We start from the raw sequence: 25,814 nt of genomic DNA, 5'->3' as shown, positions 1-25,814 counted from the left end.
TGACTTGGGCCATAAGCAACTATTCAGAAGACCCTAGCAATACCCTAATAACTACCTAGCAATAATCTAGCAACCCCCAGAATACCCTAGGCATTCACTGTGTGATTTCTGTGTGATATCGGCAAGGTACCAACTCACACTGGACGAGTAGATCGCATGCGATGTAAAGCCAAAGCTCAAGATTTTCGTCCGATTGTCGAGTTGCGATTTGACTGCTCACACTATACGTGGGGAATCATCACGTAGGATCCCTCAGAACCCGGATATTTGTGGATGTTTCAGAATAAACATAAAAAAAAAAAAAAAAGGCCTTGGCGTATCTGGACGTGCAGGTGGCTCGGAAGACGTGGTCAATATGATTTATCCCTTTTGCAACGCAAACTGGAGGTAAGCAGGCGTTTTCTTCCCTCTATTTTTTTCTTTGCCATAACTCGAAAAGTTTTCCCTCCATCACTTCAGTCCACACTACATGCTGTGTCACCATGGTTATGTTTATGGTTTCGCGCATGCGCAGTGAGGGAGACCCGGAAAATCGGTTCGTAGCCCCGCTTCAACAGTGCGATACCTCACGAGAGGCGACCAAAATTTCTGACATGTCAGATATCCATCCGACCAACCGATTGCCGGTCGGGAGAGGTTAATCGCCTCTCGTTTGCCCTTGTACACTACACGAACATTGCACGACAAACAACACACGAAAATGCTGAAAATCGTCCCGACCCAAAAAAGAGTCGCTCGAGTCAGAATTCGGCTCAGAATCGGATTAAAATCACACAGTGTATGTCCACTACCTTGAAATAGCCCAAAAATCACCCAGAACATCCTAGTAACCACCTAGCATTCCTCTCGCAACCACCCAGAACGCCCTATGAACCAATCACAGCACATTGTGGCAGCGACTTCAGAAAAAAAAATATTGTAAATTTAGACCTATTATCGACTGTTACTGAAAAGTTACGCTAGGTTTGTCTCTCAGACTAGATTTGTCACACAGACCAAAACAAAAACAGACATTCAGACACGGAACACACTAAGTAGAATATGAGTCATTTTCATAACTGGCTGTACCCCCTTCACCCACTCCGAATTTTTTTTTTTACAATAATCGTGTGGTGTGCTTACAGTACACACATACCTTTCTAGTGACGACAGGCACTGTATGCAGTCCCTCACGTTCACGTAAAAACCAACGTATACTTTGGGCTTTAATACAGTCAGCACCTTTAAACAATCGACCCATTGGCAATTTTGCAAATAATTGCTTTTATCAGCCAATACTGTATATCAGCTGGCACATCAATGCAACCCTAATTGTGATAGGAGAAGGCATTTGAACATTAAAAATGACCACCTTTCAGCTCATTTCATGCTACTTCACAGAATCCGTGCTCAGACACAGGGGTAATGATATTGACGGTTGACAGTATGCGATTATGTCGAGTGTGTTGCCAGTATACATCACACAGCTTTCCCCCGGGCCCCGAACAGTAAGACAAGAACCGAATGAGTTTAGAGATCTCTGCATCAACACCAGCTGCTGTTCCCAGAAACACACACACACACACACACTCACACTCACACTCTCATGCCTGTGGTCTCTCTTCCATCCATTCAGCCAACCCTCAGAGCTCAGCCCACGCCGCGCCGCGCTCATGCTCACCACCGGCCGGCCGCCCTCCCTCTGCGCGCGAGAGAGACAGACGGGTAAGTTGGCTGCACAGTATGCAGCTCACGGTCCCAGGGGGAGTATAATCTGTAGTTAACCACAGGTCTGAATATTCTCCCTGCAGCCCCTAAAAAAAGCAGACACACACTTCAGCCCTGCATGAGGAACCTGCATGAGAGCTGCATTCCATTTTAAACATGTTAAAACTATGACACTTACATAAATTATTCTTAGCACAGTTCAATTCATGTGTACTAGAAAAACAAACATGCAGAACACTTCCCAAAGGAAAAGGTCATTGCTCAGAGGTTGTGCATTCTTACCTAAGGACACTTAAGGGAGTTCTCAATTATGTCTCTTTTAAGTATTTTGTCTCATGTGGCTCTCCTCAAATTCCTTGGGAGAAATAAAAATAGACATAATTAAGACAAATATTGACACGCGCGACTATATTTAAGCGATATCACATGGGCAAGAAATTACATTATTTGTTTATTTTGCATGCTTTATAAAATATTAAATAAAGATTTCATTTTAGTTTGTGTGTGTATTACTTTTTAAAAGTAATTGATTTTATATACGCAAAATAATCAATATTAAGACAAAATACATATAAAGATTGTAGCAATATCACATGGACAGAACATTTTATTTATAATTAATACAAATGAATTACATATTTATTTATTAGATGTATTAGGAAATATTAAGATTAATATTGACAAATATTGACAAACAACTATTTTACTAACTATATTGCATTTATTATAAAATATTAAATAGTTAATTTTTTTATTTTGTATGCACACACACACACACACACACACACACACACACACACACACACATATACATATATAAAATAAAAATTAAACATGGTCATTTCATATTTTCTCATTACTAACATATATAGAGCACACACTGTATATACGTGTGTGAAAAAATATATTTAATCATATAGACAGAATTTTTTATTTTATAAATAAATTATTTATAATGAATTTTATTGAATGTTTTCTTTATTCCATTAAATATTCCAAAATGATTATATTGTATTTCAAATAAAATTATACATATTATAAAAACATTCAACTAGTATTGAATCTCTGAGACACACGGAGATCACTGGTGTCTATTGCAGGAGAAAAATCATGACACATCAGAAGCCTCAACTTTCCCAATTTATCTAATCGCCAACTAGGAAAAACAATAGAGATATTAAAGAAACATGCTCAGTCACTTGATCTTACCTGATGAAGGGAAGTGTAGACAGGAGTTTCTAATGACACAAGTTCCTACTTTTATACACTATAAGTGTTCATGAATTCTATGGACGTTATGCAGTCCATTTGGAGGATCAAAGAAGATCAGTGATTCATTACAGAACAGTTTCGTGCACCAAACACTACAAAAGGATATGAACACTAATGAATATGTAGACAGCAAAACACATCCCGACCTGTGGTAAATGAAGCAATATTCTGGCCCAAGCGAACGGAAATTTGAGTGAGTCAGACACAAAAGCAAATGATGTCAGAAAAATCCGACAGGGCAATTAAGACAAAGGCAGCCATAATTAAACAGGAAGTGCTTGCACGGGAATCTCCTGCGCTGCTGTAAAGCCTCCTCTTCAGTCCTGGAATACATCTGCAATCTTAAAAAGCCTGAAAAAGCCACATGGTGCATATATGTTGAGCGATGCGATTGTCATGTGTAGCTTTGCAGCGCTGGAGCTTTATGACAGATGCCTGCGAGTCCATTCATTATCTGGGTTTCATTACAGTTATTGAACTTTCGCTTCCATGTGTCAGAGCTGAACTACTGGGCCTTAAATCCTGCGAGGTTCTTAATCAAAACCAGCCTGAACCTCCTCTCTGCCTGTCTTACAGCAGAAATGTCATCTCTTCTCCAAACCTGCACCCTTCATCTCCGTCTCCCTCTCCCCCTCACTTCGGATCTGCTCCTCTCTCTCCAATGTGCCTCCTCTTTCAGTCTTGGCCCTCGAACTTCTGGAAAAATGCACCCCCCTGAAGCGGAGCTCTCTAATCTGAGTCCAAAAGAAGTCATCAAAAAGCCCGCGGTTGACTCGTTTCCCTCCCTCTCCCCAAACTCTCCAGTACCTCGGTGAGCACAGTCACCAGGAATGAAGCGAATGGACACAGTATGTGCACAATATAGAGCAGAATTAGATTTATATTGTGTTACGGGGAGGTTAAACGAGACTTTCTCAACTCCATTTATCAATATTTACTGAAGGGGGCATGTAATAGGAAACAGGATTCTCATTGCTGTGGTGAAATAAAGGCCATATTACACAGTGCATGGAAGCTTTGCTCGCCTGCTACTGCTTCAGCTCAGTCATTAATGCAAATATTTGAATGCATGTCATTTTCACTTCATACTGTAGCTAAAGAAATGAAGTATTTATTTCTTTATAAAATTCATGGGTTTTTATTTAAAAAACAAGTAAAATAGGTCATAGTATATCAATTATTGGATACAGATTTTTTATTTTATTATTTTTTTTAAACTTTTTGAATGATGGCTCGTGTGGTCTTCTGCATTCATTTGATAAAAAAAAAAAAAAAAAAAAAAAAAACAACCACCAGTAAAAACAGTATATTGTGAAATATTATTACTTTATTATTACTTTTATATTAACTTAAAATAACAGTTTTATATTAGAATATATTTTAAAATATGATTTATTCATGTGATGGCCTTTAGTGTCATAAATCATTCATATGATTAATAACAATAATAATAATAAAAATAATAATATATTACACACACACACACACACAAAACCAACTTCATTTTATTCAAAACTACTGACATTTATTGACACAGTCCTTTATCTATTCATTTTTTTTGTTGTTGATTTATTTCATCTGCATATCGCAAATATATTTATTTATTTACATGAAAACCCATTATAATTTCAAAAATAATATCATTTAATTTTATTTTTGCTTATTTTATTATAGAATTATATATATATATATATATATATATAATTCTATAATAAAATAAAATAAAACAAATAAAAATTTGTTTATTTTTATTTATTTTTTTACCTGCAAACAATATTTTAATTTTGAGATTTCATTCCATATTAAGAGTATATTGAGAAATGAAGCCTATGTGATAAATCCATATTTGTATACATACAGAGAGAGAGAGAGAGAGAGAGAGAGAGCACAATTACAAAATCCCGTGTTGTGTGTCTTTTCCCGTTCATGTTTTAATAATGAGCTGATTTTTGATCACTTGTATGTTTATGGTAAACACATGTATATTCTCGTACTACTCCTCACATGAAGTCACTTTTGATAAAAGGATTTCCAAATGTATGCGACCATGGATTAATCAAGAAAAGTCAAAGTTAAAAACCAGACCGACAATCACAAAATGTCCACCAAGAAAAAAAAGAAGTTGTCCGATACTGTAATTCAGTGGGATAAATGGATTAGTCTCCATGGAGACGGCAGGCGGGAGTTGTAGCATGGAGGTATCGCAGTCTTCACCCAAACAGATGGGCGGTGAGACGGCAGGGAGCAGATCAATATCCATGTGCTCTAGTGAACACAGGCCTCCCTCGTCTGCTGGAGCCAAACCAGCCTCTCCTCTCTCTCCGTCTTCCCTTCTCACTGCGGACACTTACTGAAAGAGATACTTATGACTGGAGGACACCAAACGCTTCCTAATAATTCATAATCTAACAGATGACTGTGAAGCCATCTTGAAACAACAGTGAAAGAACCTCCCAGAGTGTTAACTGACTTGCCTTCATGCCTTCATGGGAGCTGGTGAATGTACCGACTGTTCTGGATGCGCCAAGCATCGACATGGACTGTGACAGTAGGGTAAAATTACAACAATAAACAGTTGAAGGAATATTCTGACGGTTTAATGCATTTACATGTACAACAAACAGACAACATGTAAAAAGGGGTTAAAGGGCAAAACTCTACATATTTATACTAGATAAAATAAAGTATTGCACTGGAATGAACACACTACTGCATACTTTTGCATACTATACAGTATACAACTATTATAATATACATTGCTTTATAGACTTTATAGCTAAATAAATCAAAATATAAAAGTAACTTCTAAATAAATAACTAATAAGTAGGCTATTTACAAATGAATGTATATATGATAAAAGAATATTGTATTTAATCAATGCACATGCACATGAAAATTCAGCTTTGATGTCACAGGAATAAATTATATTTTAAAAGTATACTAAAATATATTTTACTCTATTTAATTATACTTACTACTTACTAAACCCCAACTTACTACTAATAATAGTGTGTTCCTGTAGCTCAATTGGTAGAGCATTGCTCTATCAAGTGCAAGGCTTGGGGTTCGATTCCCTGGGAACACATGATAGGTAAAAATTGATAGCTTGAATACAATGTAAATTGCTTTGGATAAAAGCCTCTGCTAAATGCATACATTTAAATTTAATGTATATACAGCATAATTTGCATTTAAGAAGTTGGATCTAAAAGTATGCACTGCTCCTCATCTTGCACACTAGGTTCAGATTCAGACAGGTTCTGCTGGCATGACTGTTGTACACTATACAGAACTGATACTATGCAAATTGGGACGCTGCCAGAAACTGTGACTGTACTGTAGAATTACAATAATAATTCACTCCAAGCATAACGTCTGAACCGTTCTGCAGCGATGGTGTGGATAAGGGAGATTTTATGGTAAGATGGTTTGTTCACTGGGATGCTTGTGTTCTACTGTGGGGGCGTTCTTGGAGAGAGCATCTACGAGATGTTGCTGTGAGATTGCTCCAGGCCTGGGTTGAAAAGCCATGGCAGAAGGTCATTAGAATCTGGTTTCACATTAGCATGTGCTGAATGGGATTACCCAGCCAGAGGAGCTCAGAGGAGACCAACACACACACACACACACACACACACACACACACACACACGCATGCATACATACTCACCCTACAGGCTTTACTGCTAACAGAGCAGCCATTAGCAGAACACTAGCAAACAGTCTCTCCTCTCTGTCTGTCTGTTGCCGTTTCATTGTTATTTTTTTCCTACAAGTTTCCAAATGTCTGTATGTTCTCTCGTTCTTCTATTAGGCTCTTTCTCTTTCTCTGTCTCATCACACTCATAAACATACACACGCTTGCTCACACACACACACACACACACACACACACACACCACAGACAGACAGACAGACAGAAAGAGTTGGAGCAAGGCTGGAGTCAAAATATTCACGGCATGACTACAAATGGAGTCTCTGTTGACTGCAACACCTTCGGAGAAAACTCCCTCAGGCTAAAAACACATCTACAGGGATTTTTTTGTTTTTTGTTGTTGATATAATAATCATGTTGTTTTTAGTTTTGAACAGTTCTTCTATAATCTCAGCAATGATCAAAGGCCTATTAAGTAGTTCATAATAATGTGAGAAAATAATTTCCCCATATTTTATACATTTGAAATGACTTCTTTTTAAATTATTACATACTAACACGTGTTTTTGTGTGTGTGCATGTGAAAACGTATGTAACAAAAATACATTTCACAAGTCGCTTTGCATAAAACGTCTGCTAAATAAATGTAAATGTATTCTAAATAATAATAAAAATATTGTAAATATATTATTATATGATTATTAATAATATTTTAATAATTATTACTAAAGTTATTTTATATCTATATATCTATATATATATATATATATATATATATATATGTGTGTGTGTGTGTGTGTGTGTGTGTGGTTGTTTGTATGTATTAATAAAAAAAAATTTAATGTAAAAAAATTTGTTTAATGTATATTAAACAAAATTATATAGGATTTATAATAGTAACATTATTATTACTATTAATAATTCTATTATGACATATCATCCCATATTTATATGGTGAAGAATTTTTTTTTTAGACAAATGACAAATTAATTACACATAAATACACATAAAATTCATGCTTAGAATTATTGTGGGGAAAAAAAGATTTATAGCATATCCTTCCCATAACACCCTTCATGATTGTTACATATTCCATTCAAAATCAACCTATATCACGTATTTCAGCACAGCTGGAATGCTATACTGACTAATCAGCATCCAGGACCAGAACTATCAGACCTTCAGTCGTCATGTGACTTTAAGTCTTTATGCCTCAGCCACATTAAACCAGGCGATGCATGTTTGATATGGTGTAAAGAACAGCAGAGAGCATCTCGCAGCATTTCTGCATGATATTGCTGTTACCATCCTGCAAGAATGATTCATCATCAAAAAACACGCAGCCAGGAACGCTGCCAACAGACCGAGCATCTGGGAAAACGTGCTCCCTGCTTTAAGCACAACTTAAGTTTCCATTGATTTTCATGAGGGAAATAAAATCGCACTGGAGTTTAGAGGGCAAGTTTTACGGCTTTATCACTGGAATGAGTGATTGGACAGATAGGATTTAGAACACTTACAGCACAAAAAGTCATCTAATAAAATGTCCTTATGGCTAAATTCCTAAATGACATGTATCATCAGTAATTACACATGTGTTATATTGTCTGTAAATGACTTTATTTTATAATCTGAGTGATCTGTGTTTCTGGGGAGTAACAAGAAAATAAAAAACACCTCAACACTGCCCTCTAGTGACAAACACATCACATCACAACAACCACACATCAGCTTTCCGGTTAAAGAGGTGGGGGGAGAGGGTCATACAGTGAGAATTCACATTTTCCCTGATGGTTTAAAAACAACACAAAAATGTCCAAAATGACCATTTACTGAAACGGATTGGCAACTTACTAATGTCAAATGAAGATATTAGAACAGATCACAACTCACATTTACATTGTAAACATCTATTAAAGCCCCGTTCACACTGCCATTCCGGCAAATACACGGGTAAAGTGTTCCGGCAATTGTTCTCGGGTCGCTAGATTTTGCACTTTCACACTGCCAGTGATGACCCGGTATATGTGCGTGCGTTCACACACAACCCGTAAAGATCCTGTAATGACACGTGACATCAGCGCGTGACGTGTAATGTACGAGTCGAAAACGTTAGGCACTTTATACTTTCACTGAAGCAAGCAAACGATCTCGGTGTCAGCGCGGAAAGTGAGGAACAAACTGATCTCTGCTTCATTACAGTTTGCACATATTTTTTCATTGCGAACATTGATCTTCCTTCAAAACGGCCGGTAAAAGAGTAGCGCGATAACGCGCGTCATCACTTCGACACAGAATTAGATCTGGCTTTTTTTCACCCAGCGCTCGTCTCGGGTCGAACCCGGCAATGTTACTAGGTCCCCGACCCGGGTTCAATGCGGGGAATCAATCCCGGGACGTGGTTGCTTTCACACAGAAGGCGACCCGGCAATGTTCCGGCAATATGCCGGGTCCGACGTGCAGTGTGAAAGGGGCTTTAGGTGAAATTGGTGTATAAAAATTTGAATAAAGTGGGTTACAATGATTACAAAAACATTAAATGACCCCTTGAAATCACATGCAGTGAAATTTTTCAATATAGCATTTTAAAAATGAAATTATTTGACACACAAATACATCAATAAACTACATTACTGTACATAATCATAAACTGCTTAAGTAATTAAAACAGTAAAACAAACAAAACTACCAATGGAACCTCTTGAAGGAAATAAATAAAGCTCTATTATAACCCAGTGTAAAAAAACAGCTGTGCATCTACTGGAACAAGCTATAGTAGGTTGGGTCCGTTTTGCAGTTTCATCTTTCTGCACGACTCCATTCGGCCGGCGGATCTCGAGGGCCTTTTGGTTTCTTTATGCGACAGTTGAAACCTGAAGACAAACACAGAGGATGTTTAAAATCACCAGGTGCACTGAGAAACACAAAATAACAGAGCACAGGTCACGATGAATTAATATCACCCAGGATTGCACACATGTCTGCTTTTCTTCTTTTAAACAACTTTTTACAAAAATGATGTTGCATTCTTCAGAACCTGGTTGCCAAGACAACGTGATCGCTATGATGTTCTGAGTTTTTTTTTTGTGTGCTGTCAGGGTGTTACTTTATTCTGCAAATATTAACACGTGATCCTCCCATGGTTCAAAACTTGCAAGACTTTCTTTCTTCTATGGGACAAAGATTTAGATATTTGGAAGACAGTTATTTTCTAATAAATGACATTTCAAAGTTGCATAATATTTGTTCCACAGAACAAAGAAAGTCATACGGGTTTGAAAAGACATTGTTGGGTGAACAAATGCTTGACTACTGAAGATTAGAGGTCTGTTTAAACCTCTAAACCCAAATATGAGCAATAGTAGAAGTGATGTTTGCATTTGCCGGATATGGGCAACGCTGAGGTGAAGAAACCACACTGACATTGTTTTTTTTTTTTTTTGTGGTTGTAAGCCTGTGTGGTCCAAAAAAGCTCAGTTAGATAAGTTATTCTATTGCAAGACAGCAGTTTATTTATTTTTATTTACTAAATGACAAGTTAGCAATTGACATGTGCACAATAAGATAGATTTATGCAGCCGTTCAACATTTAGACAAACTAGAAAATGTAATAGCAATGCAACTTGTTTTCCAAAGACCCATCCAAAACCTAAATGTTTATCTGCTCAGTACTCTTGTTGTGTATAGAATTAAGATTTAGTGTGCATATGGCGTTACTCACCCAGGCCACCCGGGGCAAATGGGCTGCTGGTGTCCTTGACGATGCTAGACACATATTCATAATCATCATCTGTAGAAGATTGGCTCTCAGCTGCGAAAACATGTTTAACAACTTAAAAACTCAGAGGAAGAGAGTGAAACCAGCACTGATCTAACACTGCTTCCTGTTTACTGCTAGATCGGTTTTAACACATATTTGGTTGATAAGGAGTCTCCGGGGAAACTGAAGAGACTCCTGCATCACTAACAACACACAGGTTACAGGTTTATGGACTGTATTCGAGTGCACTCATAGATAGGTTATGGACATAAAATAAAGTCATCCAACATCAGCATTGTGGGTTAAAAACTGCATATACCTATAAGGCAGATGCTTTCAACCTTTAGGAGTCGAGGTCAGATTTCTGTGTGCATTATAGTTTTTAATTAATTCATAAATTATTATTATTATTATTACTTTTTTTTGGCACAATTATAAAACTGCAGGTTAGACTTTCATATTTAATGCAGCTTGCCTTGCATTTAAAATATTAACACAACCCGGCACGTTAAAAATAACCCATTTTATGTCATGAGATTGCAGAACAAAATAATAAATAGCTTATAATAAAATACACAATAAATAAAAAATATAATTTGTTAATAAATTAAATGAGCTAAATAGCATGCATTTTTATTTTTATTGATTTTAAAAAACTTTGTATGTGCTTTTTGCATTCCCTAATATATTTTAAAATGCCTGTGATGTGACCAATACATTTTAAAAGTACAAATAATCCATATAGATGCTCAGTTAATAGTTCATAAGTCACATGTCATAACTAGTTCTGTCAAATGATTAATCCAGATGAATCACATCCAAAATAAAAGTTTTTGTTTACATAATATATGCATGTGAACTGTGTTTATTTATTATGTATATGTAGAGATACACACACACACACACACACACATATGAGGGGCCCTTTCACACATTCTCCTTTCACATACATATATATTTGTTTTCACACATTAACATGCTCCTTATTCATACATTTCTACTGTCTCACACACATACATTCTCCTTTCACCCACGTATATTTTTGCTTTCACACACATACATTCTACTTTCACACACAAACACATACATATATATATATATATATAGAATTTATGTATTTCAGTAATTCAGCAAGGTTTGTGGACTTAACAAAAAAAATGTAAATAAGTGAATAAATAAGTATTATTGTCATGAAAAGGTTACATGGCCACGTCCCTTGAGCGAGTTGTGACTCAGTTTGCTGGCTCAGCCTCAATCGTGTTGCCAGAAACACGTATTATAAGTGTCAATGGATATTTTATTTTATTTTTTCACTTCATTTAGGAAATGAATAGTGGAAGATCTTCAACTGATATAACTCAAGGTTTGGACTTATTGCGGTTTATTTACTTGTAGATTGTTTTGTTTGTTTTTCAATACCTGGCAACGCCAGCAGTAATCAAAAACGACCAGGTTAAAAACAGCGCGGGGAGGTTGTACCTGACAGTATGCAATTTGGTAACACAAATATAGTAATCATCATGATATATCATCTTTAAGACAGATGCACTGAAGACGGACACAAAGAGGATAGTATATGTAGCTGAAAGGAGAATGTAAGTGTGTGAGAGTGCCAAAATTAATTATGGGTATATACTCCTATAGCTATATAGTATATATGTTTAAATTATTTACATGTATATACATTGATATATTTATATTATTATATTATATACAAACATTTAATACGTAAACATAACATTTTTTTCTTAAATATATACATGCATGTGTTTGTATCTATATATACATAGTAAATATACACAGTACACACATATATTAAGTACAATATATGTTAATTTAATTTTGAATGGGATTAACTGTGATTCATTGTTTGACGACACTAGTCATAACTTTAGAAAAATAAGGATACTTTATTTTGTTAATCTCCCATTATAATAATTTAAATGTCCTTTTCCAGATCAGCTTGCATAGGAAATGAAACACGTAACCGCACACTTACTTGTACTTGGAGATCGTGAAAGCAGACTGTTTGGCTGAGGAAAACACATTTCATTTTATTAGCTTTAAATGATCATCAGGGTTAAAAAGACTGCGATCGTTAGTCAATACAATACAATCTATCAGGTTATTTTTACTAAATGCACTGCCTGTAAGTGTGTGCTAAAGCTTGTTATCTTGTGAGTGTGATCTCAGCTAGAAGCCTCATATCACAGGAAGGGGCTGAATGTTATGTGAAACAAACAAGAAAGTAATATGACACATCTACAAGTGAGCAGACAGGAATTACAGGACAATAACTGCATATAAGTGCATCTTATAAGATTGATATGTACAGTACTTAACACAAAAAGCAAAAAAAAAAAACATATGTCAAGCAAAAACGACTGCAAACATCTTATCACCAAGAGATTACTTACCTGCGAATCTCTATTCATGGACCTCAACTCCCCTGAGAAAAAAATTAAATAAAAACAAATCATAAAAAAAAAAGATTATTAAAATTGTGCAATAAGTACTTTTTTTTAATGAAGTATGCACTCAGATTTTTTATCCAAAGTTAAATATTAAAATGCATATATAAAGCCATTCATTGGTGTGTAAACAATATTGCGCTGTATAAAAAAAAACATTTTGGCTGAACACCTGGCATGCATTTGGAGGCAGGACTATCTGTTGGTTGACCAATAGCAGATGGGGAAAGTTTATGATACCAGCTTGAAAACACTTGCTATGTTTGAAAAGGAAAACTAGCTTACTATTCCGTATGCACTGTGTGGTGCCAACTATTTCCTTTTGGTGGCACAAAAATAACGAACTTCATCTGTTTGGACTCTGCCCACACTTATAAAGCTCAACAGTGGATAAAACAAAAAGGTAATTTCAGTTCCCTGAGAGATTTGGAAATATGAGCTTCAAATAACTGAACCTTAAACAGATAAACACCAGACGAGAGGGTCTGAACACCCTGGTGGTCACGTGAAAGAGAAGAACAGTCATGAGAGGACAGTGAAAGCAGCAAGCAGAAGTTTCCTAAAACAAGCAAGTTCCCATTCACTAAAACGATCTTCCTTTTAATGCACAACTAAAGTCATGATTTAGCATTTTGTGTCTACTTTTATTTTCAGTACAGCAGACTTTAGCTTAGCAGGCTTCAGTTAGCCAAGACCTATTCAGTCTTATTTTGGGGTTCAAATTAGACCAATATATGTTTTTTTAATATACCTTACTTAAAGAAATGTTATGACCAGTCTAAAAATTAATTAGATGACTAAGACTAAGTGTAAGCAGTTTATGCAACCAGCAGTGTTGTTGTTATCTAAGGCTAATACTATTAAAAGTGTTTGTTAATTTAAACAACACTACAATAAATATATAAATAGAGGAAAGAAGTACATAAAGAAGAAGCTGAAATCATATAAGTACTCAGGCTTAGATTGAGCCAGGATTAGGCCGTAGTTTAATTAGGACATTAAGAAGCTTTTACAGAAGAAACAAAAGTACTGTGTGCATCATGAGACTAATCACTGTCAATGCAAGTTTCAGTTTTAGTCTGGGACTAGGCTTAAGCCTTGTCTATGAAACCAGGGTAAAAGTACTACATTTGTTTAAATATGCAGAAAATGCAAAAATAAATTAAAGCTAAATAAAATAAAAATAAATGTATATTTTTTTTATATTACTACAATTTTAAGGGTTACTCCACCCCAAAATGAAACTTTTGTCATTCATACCCTCATGTCGTTCCAAACCCGTAAAAGCTTTGTTCATCTACGGAACACGATATATTTTGGATGAAAACCGGGAGATGAATTTTGAATAAAGGTGTTATTTTTGTTTTCTTTGTGTACAAACAGTATTCTCGTCGCTTCATAATGTTACAGTTCAACCAATGATGGCAGATAAACTATTCTGACAATGTCTTTCATACTTTTCTGGACTGTGACAGTGTATTACTTGGCAGTCTATGGGACAGTCACAAGCCTCCCGGTTTTCATCCAAAATATCTTAAATTGTGTTCAGAAGACGAATGAAGCTTTTACGGGATTGGAACAACATTGGGGTAAGTGACTAATGACAACATTTTCATTTTGGGGTGAAGTATCCCTTTAAACAAAACTTAAAATAAAAAAATAAAACAATTAACCTGTTAACTGTCACTCACGTTTTTGAAGATAGACTTGAATGTGCATGATCCAAACCTAAATTTGTATAATTCATGACCGAAAACATTTTGTAACATGATTTTGATGTACCGTTTACATGGTAATGCAATGTCAGATTTTAAAATGGGGTTTGAAGGATGAATTTAGAAATTTTATGTTTTCAAGTGATATATAACTTCTGATGATTTCTAAAATGTGATAGAGAAAAAGGCAACGAGGAGGTCTTATTTTTAAACAAAGGTCAAAACTCCTTTTGTAATGTAGATTTCTGAGGGTGCACTCTTGTCATAAATTCATCTATTACTTTTCCTACATCATTTTTAACAAAAAATAGTCTTAGACCTTTCCAACAATATATAGTTTGTCAAGATTAGATTAGATTTGATTGTAATATAGTCAACGTAGGTGTCCCGTACACGGGACGTGGTGACATTTAACAGGTTAAAATACAAGCTTAATAAGTACTTCAATAGTATATAAATAATAGTAAAACATTGGATAAGGGTGGTTGCTATGTGGCTATTTACTGGCTACTGATTTTTTTTTAACTCATTGTATCATTCACCATTTAAAAAAATAGAATTTTCAAAAATAGGAGCCAATCAAAATGTCATTTACCTGGCAATAGCTCATAACCCTCATGATCTGTCTTTTTGGGTGCCAGTCCTCCTCTCTGATTGGCTGTTGTTGATCTGTCATAACCCGGTGATGTGGGAGAAGGCAGGGCTGACGTGGGCCTGTTTTTAGGTTTGACAGTACTGTAGACTGCACTGTTATTGCTTTTCTCTAAATCAGCGTTGTCATAGTGATGGACACTGATTGAATGAGGGCTAGAAGGAGGAGGCTTTAATTTGGGCTTGTTGACGACTGCATAAGTGTCGTTCATCCTGGCCTGAGGATGGGAAAACTTGGGCTTAAGAGGTGGATTTCTGAAACCAAAGACAGACAAATACGTATTTAAGTTATTTTTATTTTATGTTATTATTTGACACATTGTTTCCAGCATTAAATATAATTTGAAGATTTTAAATAAAGGCACATGGGACTTTTTTTTTCTTTTTTTACTTTACTTACTAGACCAGTGAGAACGCACCTTTGCAACACACAGGAGAGCTGTGTGCAAACAAGCACCCACACAAAACACATTAAATAATCCACATTATTATCTACATTGGTGCATGGTACAAAAACCAGTATATGATCAAGAAAGGAGATCACAAGCTTGTCAATTGCACTGCTAGTTTAGAAGACAAACAGCCAAAGGGTATTTGTGACAATGTTGACATAAGACCTCACAGTAGCTCATTCACAGAAAATGGAAAGTTTATCTTCCAAATTTTGCTCTGGGTGGCTTGACTGCATCGGTGCTTTGTGAGACCACATCTACAGCAACGTCTAATGACTGTGTGACACATTTGCATTCAGTGTTTCTTCTGAAAAATGCTACTGACCCAAAGGGAACTGCAAAGGCAGAACACGGCGACTTCTAAATGATTAAATTGCTTGTTTGTTCTGTATAATCTGAGCATTAGCGGAAACCGCATTCATCTTTAGATCAATCATCATTACAAGAATCATATTCATCTGTATGCAAAGCAGAAATGTCTGCATGAACGAGTGCCTGTGCAGAAAAATACGTATCCAGTTATACATCGACGTCTCACAAGATAAGCTTACATTAACCCTGGTAACATGTGAGATGAGAAAAGTTCAAATAGCTCCCTGTGGTGTGTGATACAGAACTGACAATAACAGCTTGTAAGCGTCTTGGCTGAATCCACCTGGGTGACCCACAGTGCCGCAGTTAGCAGATTTACACAGTTGTTGATCTCAAATTGGCCTCTGGTTGTGTTGCCACCGCTGGTTTTAATCACAGACATCCGCAAACAGGGTAAGAATTGTAGAAATTAGGGTTTTGTGGTCTTACCGTGTTCTAGGGGGTACGCTGATGCTGCCCAATGATCCTGTTTTTAGCGACGTCTTCGGTGGAACCGAATTGATGTACAGAGAGGCTGAAGTCTTGAGTTTCCAATACAAAAAAAACAAACAAACAAACTATGAAACGCGTACAAAGCGTACGAGAGTAGCTACACAGAGAGTCTGTGTTCAACTGTGGAGAATGCCTGAACATTTGCATAGAGGAAGCACACAGCGTGTGTGTTTCCTGCTAAACTGCTTTTTTAAAGCTTACAGTTCAATGTCTTGAGGAAGTAACACATGATGCGATGTAAAAAACAAGAGATGTTGTGGCAGAGTAAAATGCATCTTAAACAATACACTTAAAATTAAAATTATAGATACGGTTTCTTCCTAAGATGTTAACAAATGGAAATTGTTCTTTTGCCACAAAGAACATCCCGCATCTAAACATCAGTCACTGTACCAACAAGCACTGAAATATTAGTACGTCATCCAGCACAAGAACATTAGCTAATAGTTGGGTGCAATAGCAAAACTGTATCGCTACTCTGTTATGTGACTGTTGCATAGGCAGAAGCTGTCGAGGCCCTTAAAGGGCAAAAAACTCCATCAAGGCACCATAAAAAAGTACTGTAGTTCAACAAATCATGGGCTGTATACCAAGTCTATGATTGCTCAATAAGAGGGGTTTTACATCACTCAGGTGCCGTATTTGAATGTCTTTGAATGCAAATTTCAGGAGTATGTCAGAGAGGAAGGTTATCAATGAATAGCAACATAAATTTCAGTGTGGTCCTCACTAAAAGATGGATTTAAAAATAGAGCACAAGTCATATGGACTGCTTTTTTCACAGTCTGGAGCATGACAGCGTTACTTTTGGTATGAAAATGTTCAGAAAATTATATGGGTTTGGACTGACCTGAGCGTAAGTAAATGATGACAATATGTTTATTCAGTTACACTATTATTCAAAAGTTTTTTTAAAGTCTCTTATGCACAGCAAAGCTGCTTCTTTTTTTCAGGAGTGTATGTCTCACCTCTGTCTTCTTGTTTTTCATCTCCAAGAACTTTTGAAACATCTGAGCAACCGTATAAAAGACAAACGCGTACTGCTCCTGAGAAGATTCACAAAAAACATAACTCTTGACATCAGGAATTCACATGATATTGTGTAATATGACAGACTGGGCTAAATGGGCCTATACCCATGTGATAAAAACATACAGGCTTTTATGATTTACTTTATAGAGAAGAGGGTTCCAAAAAAGTTGAACAATCCATTCTGTAGATAACTTCCATTATGTGTGCCATGCAAGAAATCCTGTTCTGATGTTACCTTGGTCTGCACAGCCGAAGGTCTCTGTCTTCGGAGCTCTAACACCAGGTCCAAGATATTAAAATCCTCCTGTACTTGCTAAGAATAAAAAACGGTGATGACTGTGTGTTATATTAGTATATATATATGATACATTATGTTGCCTAATTCAACTTCGAAAAAATGACATGCTTCACCCTCAAGCGCTGTGCGTATAATTTAGTGTTGTTATGAAAATACCTCGGTCAGCAGTAGATCATTGACATAATCAACAGCACAGATGACCCCCGTTCTACCGCAGCCGGCACTGGAAAGAGAACGAAGCCGTCACATTTCCATATCATGATATGATCCATTCCCTCCTGAGTCACGGGGGGAATTATGGGCCGTATTGGCAGACAGAGCCTCTCTCGTGTATATTAAGAAAGGGTAATGAGTGAATCTGTGCTGAAGTCTGGAAGTTAACTGGCTTTTCCAGTGCCACATCAGGTGCTGAATATTTAACATGTCTCGCTTCATTTAAATGGTGGCATTAAAATGCATGGAAACCAGAGGAACACAGGCCGGCCCCTGCAGCACCCTAACAACACGGACCGACTCGACCTGATGAATTTTCATGGGCAGATGGGTCATTTGTCAGAGGCACAGAAAACCACAGAGACAGCTGTGTGTGTGATACAGACCTGCAGTGGATCACTATAGGGTCCGTCTGGTTGCCCTGTTTTTGGCGAGCCAGCTCCATCATACCCAGAATGCCATCCGGGATGTCTGGAATCCCGTGGTCCGGCCAGGCAGTATACTGGAAGTGAGACACTTCACGAGTTTCCTGTGTGGAAAGATGGCGAGTGTTGACCTCTCAATGGATTACCGTTTCTTCACCAAATTACAACGCTTAAAATGAACTAACATGGGAAACGTCACACACTGAAATGTATCATGGTTTACACAAAAATATTAAGCAGCACAATTATTTTCAACACACATGCTAGCACATGTAATGGAAGTAATGCCTGTTGAAAATGTAGCTTTGCTATCAGACAAACAAATTACATTCTAAAATATATTTATTCATATAAGAAAACGGATTTATTATTGTGTCAAGGCTTTTACAAGTCCATTTCTGAAGGATCATGTGAATGATCATCTAATCATTTACATGAACCAAAATTTGAACCAAAAATAAACCATCTAATAATGGGCTAAATGTGTATTATAGCAGTTAGACTATATTAATTAAGTCTCACTGAGTAGTAGTGTATATATATATATATATATATATATATATATATATATATAGTTTTATTATTATATACTCTATAGTTTATATATAAATATATATATATATATATATATATATATATATATATATATATATATATATATACTACTACTACTCAGTGAGACTTAAGTAATATATATGAATTAGGCAACATAATGTATCATATATAATTAATATACTATATATATATATATATATATATATATATATATATATATATATATATAGTAGTTTTTTTATTTTATTTTAAATATATATATATATTTTTTTATTTTAGTTTTGATTCAGTAATGTTGTTTTTTGTTTTTATTTACTTTTTTTTCGGTTTAAGTTTTTGTTATTTTGACACAAACTTTGCTTTGGCAACTATTTATTATTGAGTAAAAAAAAAAATATTTTATTTGTATTGTTAACTACAATATTAGTTAATTGTCACCAAAGATTCATTTATTTGATCAAAAATGCAGTAATATTGTGAAATAGTTAATGGCAAAGGTAAAAAAAAATGAAACAGTTTTTACTCCAGTCTCCAGTGTCACATGATCATATGTATATATATATATATATATATATATATATATACATATACATATATATATATATATATATATAGTTTATATAATATTCTACAAATGACACACTAGAGACACCACTTACATCACAATATTTTACCACCAACGTCCGAACAATGACTTCCTCATTTGGTCGTGCCTCCTCAAACTAAAGAAAAAAAATGACAGTAATCAGGAGAACTTCCTCTTTCGGGGACTTCCAACAGCACAAACTACACTTTGCATCAAACTGCTGAAAAAACTGACAAAACCTTCATGAGGCGTGGCGATAACATCAAAAGGAACTGTTGTGTAAGATTAATATCCTGTACCTTATAACGTACTGCTGAGTTATAAATGTTCATTGCTGAGGAGCACAGAAACACTTACAGTTGAGATGGTAAAGGGACCAAAAATCGATGCATCTGTGATCGACGCCCAGTAGACTTCACATTTTTTCTAAAGAACAGAGAGGTTGTTAAAAAAGTAAATGGGAAGAAAAATGACAGGAATATGCAACAAAGGAAATATGAAGATTACCTTTCCCATCTCAACCTCTCTACAAGCCATGATTATGACCTAAAAAAACAACAGCCCAAAAACCGAAAAGATTCTAAACAGATAATAGATCATTCAATGAAGAGATACTGCATAATTATTAAAAAAAAAAATAAACAGTGTTTAAGCAGCTCACCTTAACATTGTGTTGCCAAATCATGCGCCAGAAATCAACCACAGTACTGCTTAAAGGGCCTTGGGTGGCAATATATCTTCTGTTCAGTCCCTAGAGAGAAAAAAAACATTTTAAACACATCTACTATGCTTCAAAAAAAATTTGGAAAAACTGGATGACTTATATTCAGAGTTCTACAATATTTTGGTCACATATTATCTTGCCTGTCACGGTGATCTTGATAAGAAGTTAAAACGCTACAGTACCTTGATGAAGTTGGCATTAATATAATCAGACTCATATTCAGATGTGGTTGGAGCTAGACAGACTCTGGTCTGATCATCTAGAACACATAAAAAAAGAAAAATACCAAGGGATTTGAATATTTTTCCTCTTATCGGTGTGCGTAACCCATTTATCAGGCAACACATTGTAGACTCAATTATGAAATATAATGACTTGTTATTGCCACTGCAATACTAAAGAACTTTGTACTGTAACTATATGAGGCATGTTTTGACAGATGTGACAGTAACCTGAAAATGATGAGACAGAGAATCATGTAAAATAACTTCTGTGCACTATTCTGTGTCATACGGAGAGAAACTGGGAGTCACAAATATTTCAAAGCTGATGAGATCTGAGCCTCTACTGTCAGATGTGAAGATCCTGATTTCAAAGTATGCAACATTCTAACACAAAATGTAGAAATAGAAGCATAAGAAAGAACGGCTTGCAAATAATACATGAAACACCATATGCCATTTTTTTCCTCAAAAGATATGATTTTAAATCTGTCATGGAATTATATTGCAGCAGATATGATTGCTTAAAACCTAATACAATTTTGCAGTTTGTTAAAAGATATTTATTTTTGATCAATTTAAAAAATGCTACTAAAAATAAAGTCCTTATTTATGTCACATTTAGATATTTCCTTGGCATAAATCATGTCATGGTTTTATATTACTCAGCATAAAAGCAAGAAAATAAATAAATAAGCAAGCTTGACCGGGTCGGCAGAAAATTCTTGTTGTTAAGCTCTGATAACATTTTTTTCATGCATTTTCATGCAAAATTATGTTTATTGCTTTTTTTGACTACATATCAATATCAACATATTAACTATATTAAATATATCAAAACTATATTTAATATATGTCACTGCAGGACTGTTTGAATTGCAATGAATTGTAAATATTAACCTAAAATGTTGAAACAATAAAGGTCATGATCATGTTATTTGTTAACATATATTTCTTAAAACAATTGTATGAAGAGAACAGCATTGTATTCAGTTAGAGAACAACAGATAAGGCTACGTACAGGGCAGAATGTCCCTATAGCGGTTTTTCTTCACATTTTCTTTGATTTCTCCCGCGGCAGTGGACAGGCTATGATCCTCTTTGAGTGATGCACTTTTCTGCCGTATCAACTGAAAAAGGAAAGAGAAAACATACAGGTAACAGATTTATTATTTTATTTATTTTTTTAAACACATGACCAAATTCCTCTCATTTTAGTAGAATGTTAATTGATTGCACCATCTGTCCACAAGGTGGCGTCCCTTCGCTTCTTTGCATTGCTGTACAGCATTTCTAGGATCTAGGATCCTAAAGTTTTTTTTTTAAAGTAATTACAGTTTATACTCTTTTATAACACTTGTTTTTGAATTGTTTATTTGTATTATTATTTTAAAGTAATTATTTGGTTGTTAATTGTATACATTTAATTATAGCCCTCACCAAACCCTAAACATCCGGGTAACACACTTGAAATATTAACCTAACTTTATTTTTTATATGTATTCTTGTAAAGAACGACTTGTGTCTGTCTGATGTGTGACCCACTTTACGAAGTGCAGTAAACTGTAAAACCCAGGTGCAATACAAATTAGTGTTTCTTAGTATGTTAATGAATTTGAATATAATTTGAAAACAAATACCAGTTTATAACGTCCAGCAGCACAAATAACTTTTTTTTTTTTGCATGCTAATAAATGGAGATTGCATACACTGCCTCACACACTCAAGTTCACATTAGGTTGTATAGGTTTAAAGCTGTTTTATATAGTCTAAGGTTTAAAGCAAGAAGACGGAAAGATAAAAAAAAAAAAAAACATAAATAGTGGATCTAGTCTTTGCATCTGTTGGTTTGATATTTATATCTCCTCTCTTGGAACAGAATTGGCTAAGGTGGCGCTGCCAAAAAAAAAGAAATAGAAAAAAGAAAATAGGCTGTCCTAAAACTGCAGCCTCCAGTATTGCAGGAATATAGTATTGTGCATAAAAGAAAAGGGTCTTTGTAATTTGAGCGAGGATGTGGTTTATGAAACATTCAAGATCAAACCTCAATAGACACAACATTTTCAACCATGATCAGAAAACTGAAATTTGACTACATTTAGATGTTTTTCTTTTGCATACGTGATCTGCATTGCGTTCAAGGTAGATTTTGACTCATTAATGGGAATCAACCTACGCAATCTTCACATCATGCAGTACTGTAACAGGAAAGCCTTCAATTATTCTCAGACAAACAAACAGGTTATTCATATCTGTAAATAGAGACAGCTACATTTTCATGACTGCTCTCTGTTTTACTTCCATTCTCTAAAAGCACAAGAGATCACCACACATGCGCTATTTTCAACGATAAGGCCTCCGCCAATGAAGCCACAGAGCATCACAACCCATTTCTGCCCCTTTCACCACATGCACTACAGTCTCAAGTGTTTCCTTCCACAGAGGCTTCAACGTATGTCTCAGAATGCTGCCCGCAGTTAATAACTGAGAAGCTAAATGAGGAACTGTAGATCGTGCTGGTAATAAATGCCCTCTTACTTTTACTAATGTCGACAAATAAGTAAAACAAAGAAGGCAACAGATACTTCTGCAAAACCTTGGTCTTACTGCATATATGATGCCCTGGCTCTGATCCCCCCAGTTTACATAAATATATCCTTTCAAAATGTGTTCTTAAAAAAAAAAATTAATTAAGTTATGAAAACATTATTTCTGTGTGCGATGTAACGCTTTACTATGTAATTAATAACTGTAATTTAATTACTTTTCCCTTGAGAAAGTGAAGGGAATACTTTTCTTCGTAATTGAATTACAGTTACTACGGATGTAATATAATTGCATTAAATACCGTACAGACTATAGAACAATCCTATAAAAACAATAGTGATTTAACATCAAAATTCAACAACTTTTGTTAAAATATATGTTTGTAATGTAACCTTGTCCCTTTACATACTTTGGTCAGTTCAAGAATAATTTATGCAATTTTATAATATTTATTTAAAAGAATAAAGCCGTTTCGTTTAACTGGTTGAGGTTGATAGGGGATTTACAAAAGTAATTAATAAGTAATATAATACTTTAAGAGTAATCTAATTACACTGTTGAATTAGTAGCTAATAAATTACTTTTCCAAGACGTTTCTGATGTGAAAGTTTAAAACACAGTTTTTAAAAAAATATATATTTGTGAAACATTTTATTTCTTTGTGTGAACGTTCATGAAAACATTAAGGGGTTGTTACTTTTGAGTGATCTCTGAACGTTGTGAAACTAATGGAAGACGGTCCAACTAAAATATTTCAGAAAAAGACATTCCATGGATGATGTAGAAATATAAGTTCTTGTGCTTTTGTTTTGAGAACATCATGAAATCCCACATCACTTTGAATGTGCAGTCTATTAACATTAGTGGAAGAACACTTGCTCATCAGCGTGAGAAACACTTGTCAGAACATTTTCGGAGAATGTTCCCTGTTTAAGTGTCAGAAATGAAAACACTTGAATGGAATCAGCAGTGAGATCTTTCACCTCTATTTACGGTTGCCAATGCAATTTTTTGTGTGACATTTTTAAAGCTATAGCCTGCAGGAACAACTCATTTGCAAACACACATGCAAATTAACAGTTTGCTGAAAACACATTTAAATAATTCTCACTATAATTAAATTAGCAACAATAAGATTAAAATATGCACATTCGTGTAGTCATATATTTTCAAATACACAAAAACAAACAGAGATAGTACCATGATATTGGGCTACTGGTGATACAGTTTATGATGGTGATTCCAAGGATTCACTTACAAAGTACCCAAAAGTACCACAGTAATATAATATTTTTGACATGTGCAATTTAAAAATCATATGGTACTCTTAAAAGTAATTGAGAGAGATATATATATAGCATGGTATTATCATTAATGTAGCATGGTATCACCACATTATTTTCTGTAAGAGTTCAAAAAACATCAATGTCCAAACATAGCATTACAACGGGACCGAAAAAGATAGCACAAATCACACTTTTCAAACTAAATATTTCATAAAGAGAAGGCTGTTCAGTGTGGCTTTTCGGCTGTATATAATATAATGGCTGTATCCAAAAACATGGTAATACTATACTATTGTGCGTCATCTTATTTAAACTGATATGACCTGTTAAATAACATAAAGATGTGTCATTTGTACATATTTAACTAAAAAGAAGGTGTAAAGGTGTAGGACTTACGTTGAACTCGGTGGAGATGAGCTGGTCTCCACTGCTGTCACGGTCGGACAGACAACGGACCCGCTCCACGAACTTCAACAGGTGCGCTTCCATCACCATACAATCACGCTCTCCGGCATCTTACTCCGTGCGCTTTTTTTTCTTCTTTTTTTTTTTTGATACACGACTCCTTACAATCTTAGCTATTAATATACAACCGTTGACGGCAGAACAGCTCTGTTTCCGTGTTTGTATGGTTATCCAGGCAGCCAAACTGAGACAGGGAAGTTTCACCCGCTGATATTTTTTTTTGTTCACCTTCATGTACAGCGGTGTGTCAATCATCAGCCGTCGCCACGCCTATTTTATCATTCTAGCCAATCCGCTGTCAGAAGTTCTCAGAACCTTACCTGTGGCTGCAGGGAGAAACTACACTCTCATTCAGCGCAGGCTAGTCTTTTGAACATTAACTACATTTCCCATCAGCCTTTGTGGCAGCTACAATAAAAACAGATAAATCATCGATTACAGTCACACAATTCACATCATTTGCGCTTTAGTATGTTGCATTAGTGCTAAATAATTAGTGTATTTATAGGAAAGGAGAAAAGAAAGAGAAATAGCATATGTCCAACGACCACAACAATTTGAACGCAGCTCATGTCACAATTACTATTTCCAAACTCGTAAGAACCAAGCAGGAACTTCCCACATAGTGAAAACATTGCACTTAACCCAGTAGGCTACTGATCCGCTTTCTGTTGTAGATCGCTAATTATATTTTAGACTGAAACTTGCCCTGTAACAAGTTAACCACATTTTCTGCACACCCCCCCCCCCAAAAAATAAAAATAAATAAATAAATAAATACAAATAAATAAATAATAATAATAAAAAAAACTTACATTTTGAGATTTATTAAAAAAAATTTAGCAGTTTGATTGTATTTCACTTCAGCTAAAGAATGTCACAGCAGAAATGGTATTCTGACATTGTGTTTTAGC

At 35.3% G+C, this 25,814-nt stretch overlaps 1 protein-coding gene across 1 annotated transcript; it reads right to left on the bottom strand.

Moving 5' to 3' along the window:
- Window positions 1–8,835: 8,835 nt before the first annotated feature.
- LOC113074145 (tyrosine-protein phosphatase non-receptor type 18-like) lies at window positions 8,836–25,278 on the bottom strand. The gene is made up of 17 exons (XM_026246890.1): window positions 24,832–25,278; window positions 21,624–21,732; window positions 20,564–20,640; window positions 20,319–20,408; window positions 20,165–20,203; window positions 20,015–20,083; window positions 19,731–19,793; window positions 18,478–18,620; window positions 18,035–18,101; window positions 17,816–17,893; window positions 17,517–17,594; window positions 16,486–16,577; window positions 15,177–15,487; window positions 12,813–12,844; window positions 12,395–12,428; window positions 10,357–10,446; window positions 8,836–9,508 (listed from the first exon to the last, which is right to left on the bottom strand). The coding sequence occupies exons 1-17, from the start codon at window positions 24,928–24,930 to the stop codon at window positions 9,435–9,437; spliced, it is 1,545 nt and encodes a 514-aa protein (XP_026102675.1). The 5' UTR covers window positions 24,931–25,278; the 3' UTR covers window positions 8,836–9,434.
- Window positions 25,279–25,814: the final 536 nt, after the last annotated feature.

The sequence above is a fragment of the Carassius auratus genome, unplaced genomic scaffold (assembly GCF_003368295.1).
Source record: "Carassius auratus strain Wakin unplaced genomic scaffold, ASM336829v1 scaf_tig00013767, whole genome shotgun sequence".
NCBI lineage: Eukaryota > Metazoa > Chordata > Actinopteri > Cypriniformes > Cyprinidae > Carassius > Carassius auratus.
Note: the sequence above shows the minus strand (reverse complement) of the source record. Positions and strands in the feature narration are given on the sequence as shown.

Coding starts and splice junctions, on each gene's coding strand:
- LOC113074145 (XM_026246890.1), bottom strand. CDS start 24,930: ATGGTGATGGAAGCGCACCTGTTGAAGTTCGTGGAGCGGGTCCGTTGT. Junction 21,733..24,831: donor TCATCTCCACCGAGTTCAAC/GTAAGTCCTACA, acceptor TTCCTTTTTCAG/TTGATACGGCAGAAAAGTGC. Junction 18,102..18,477: donor CCTATAGTGATCCACTGCAG/GTCTGTATCACA, acceptor TTCTCTTTCCAG/TGCCGGCTGCGGTAGAACGG.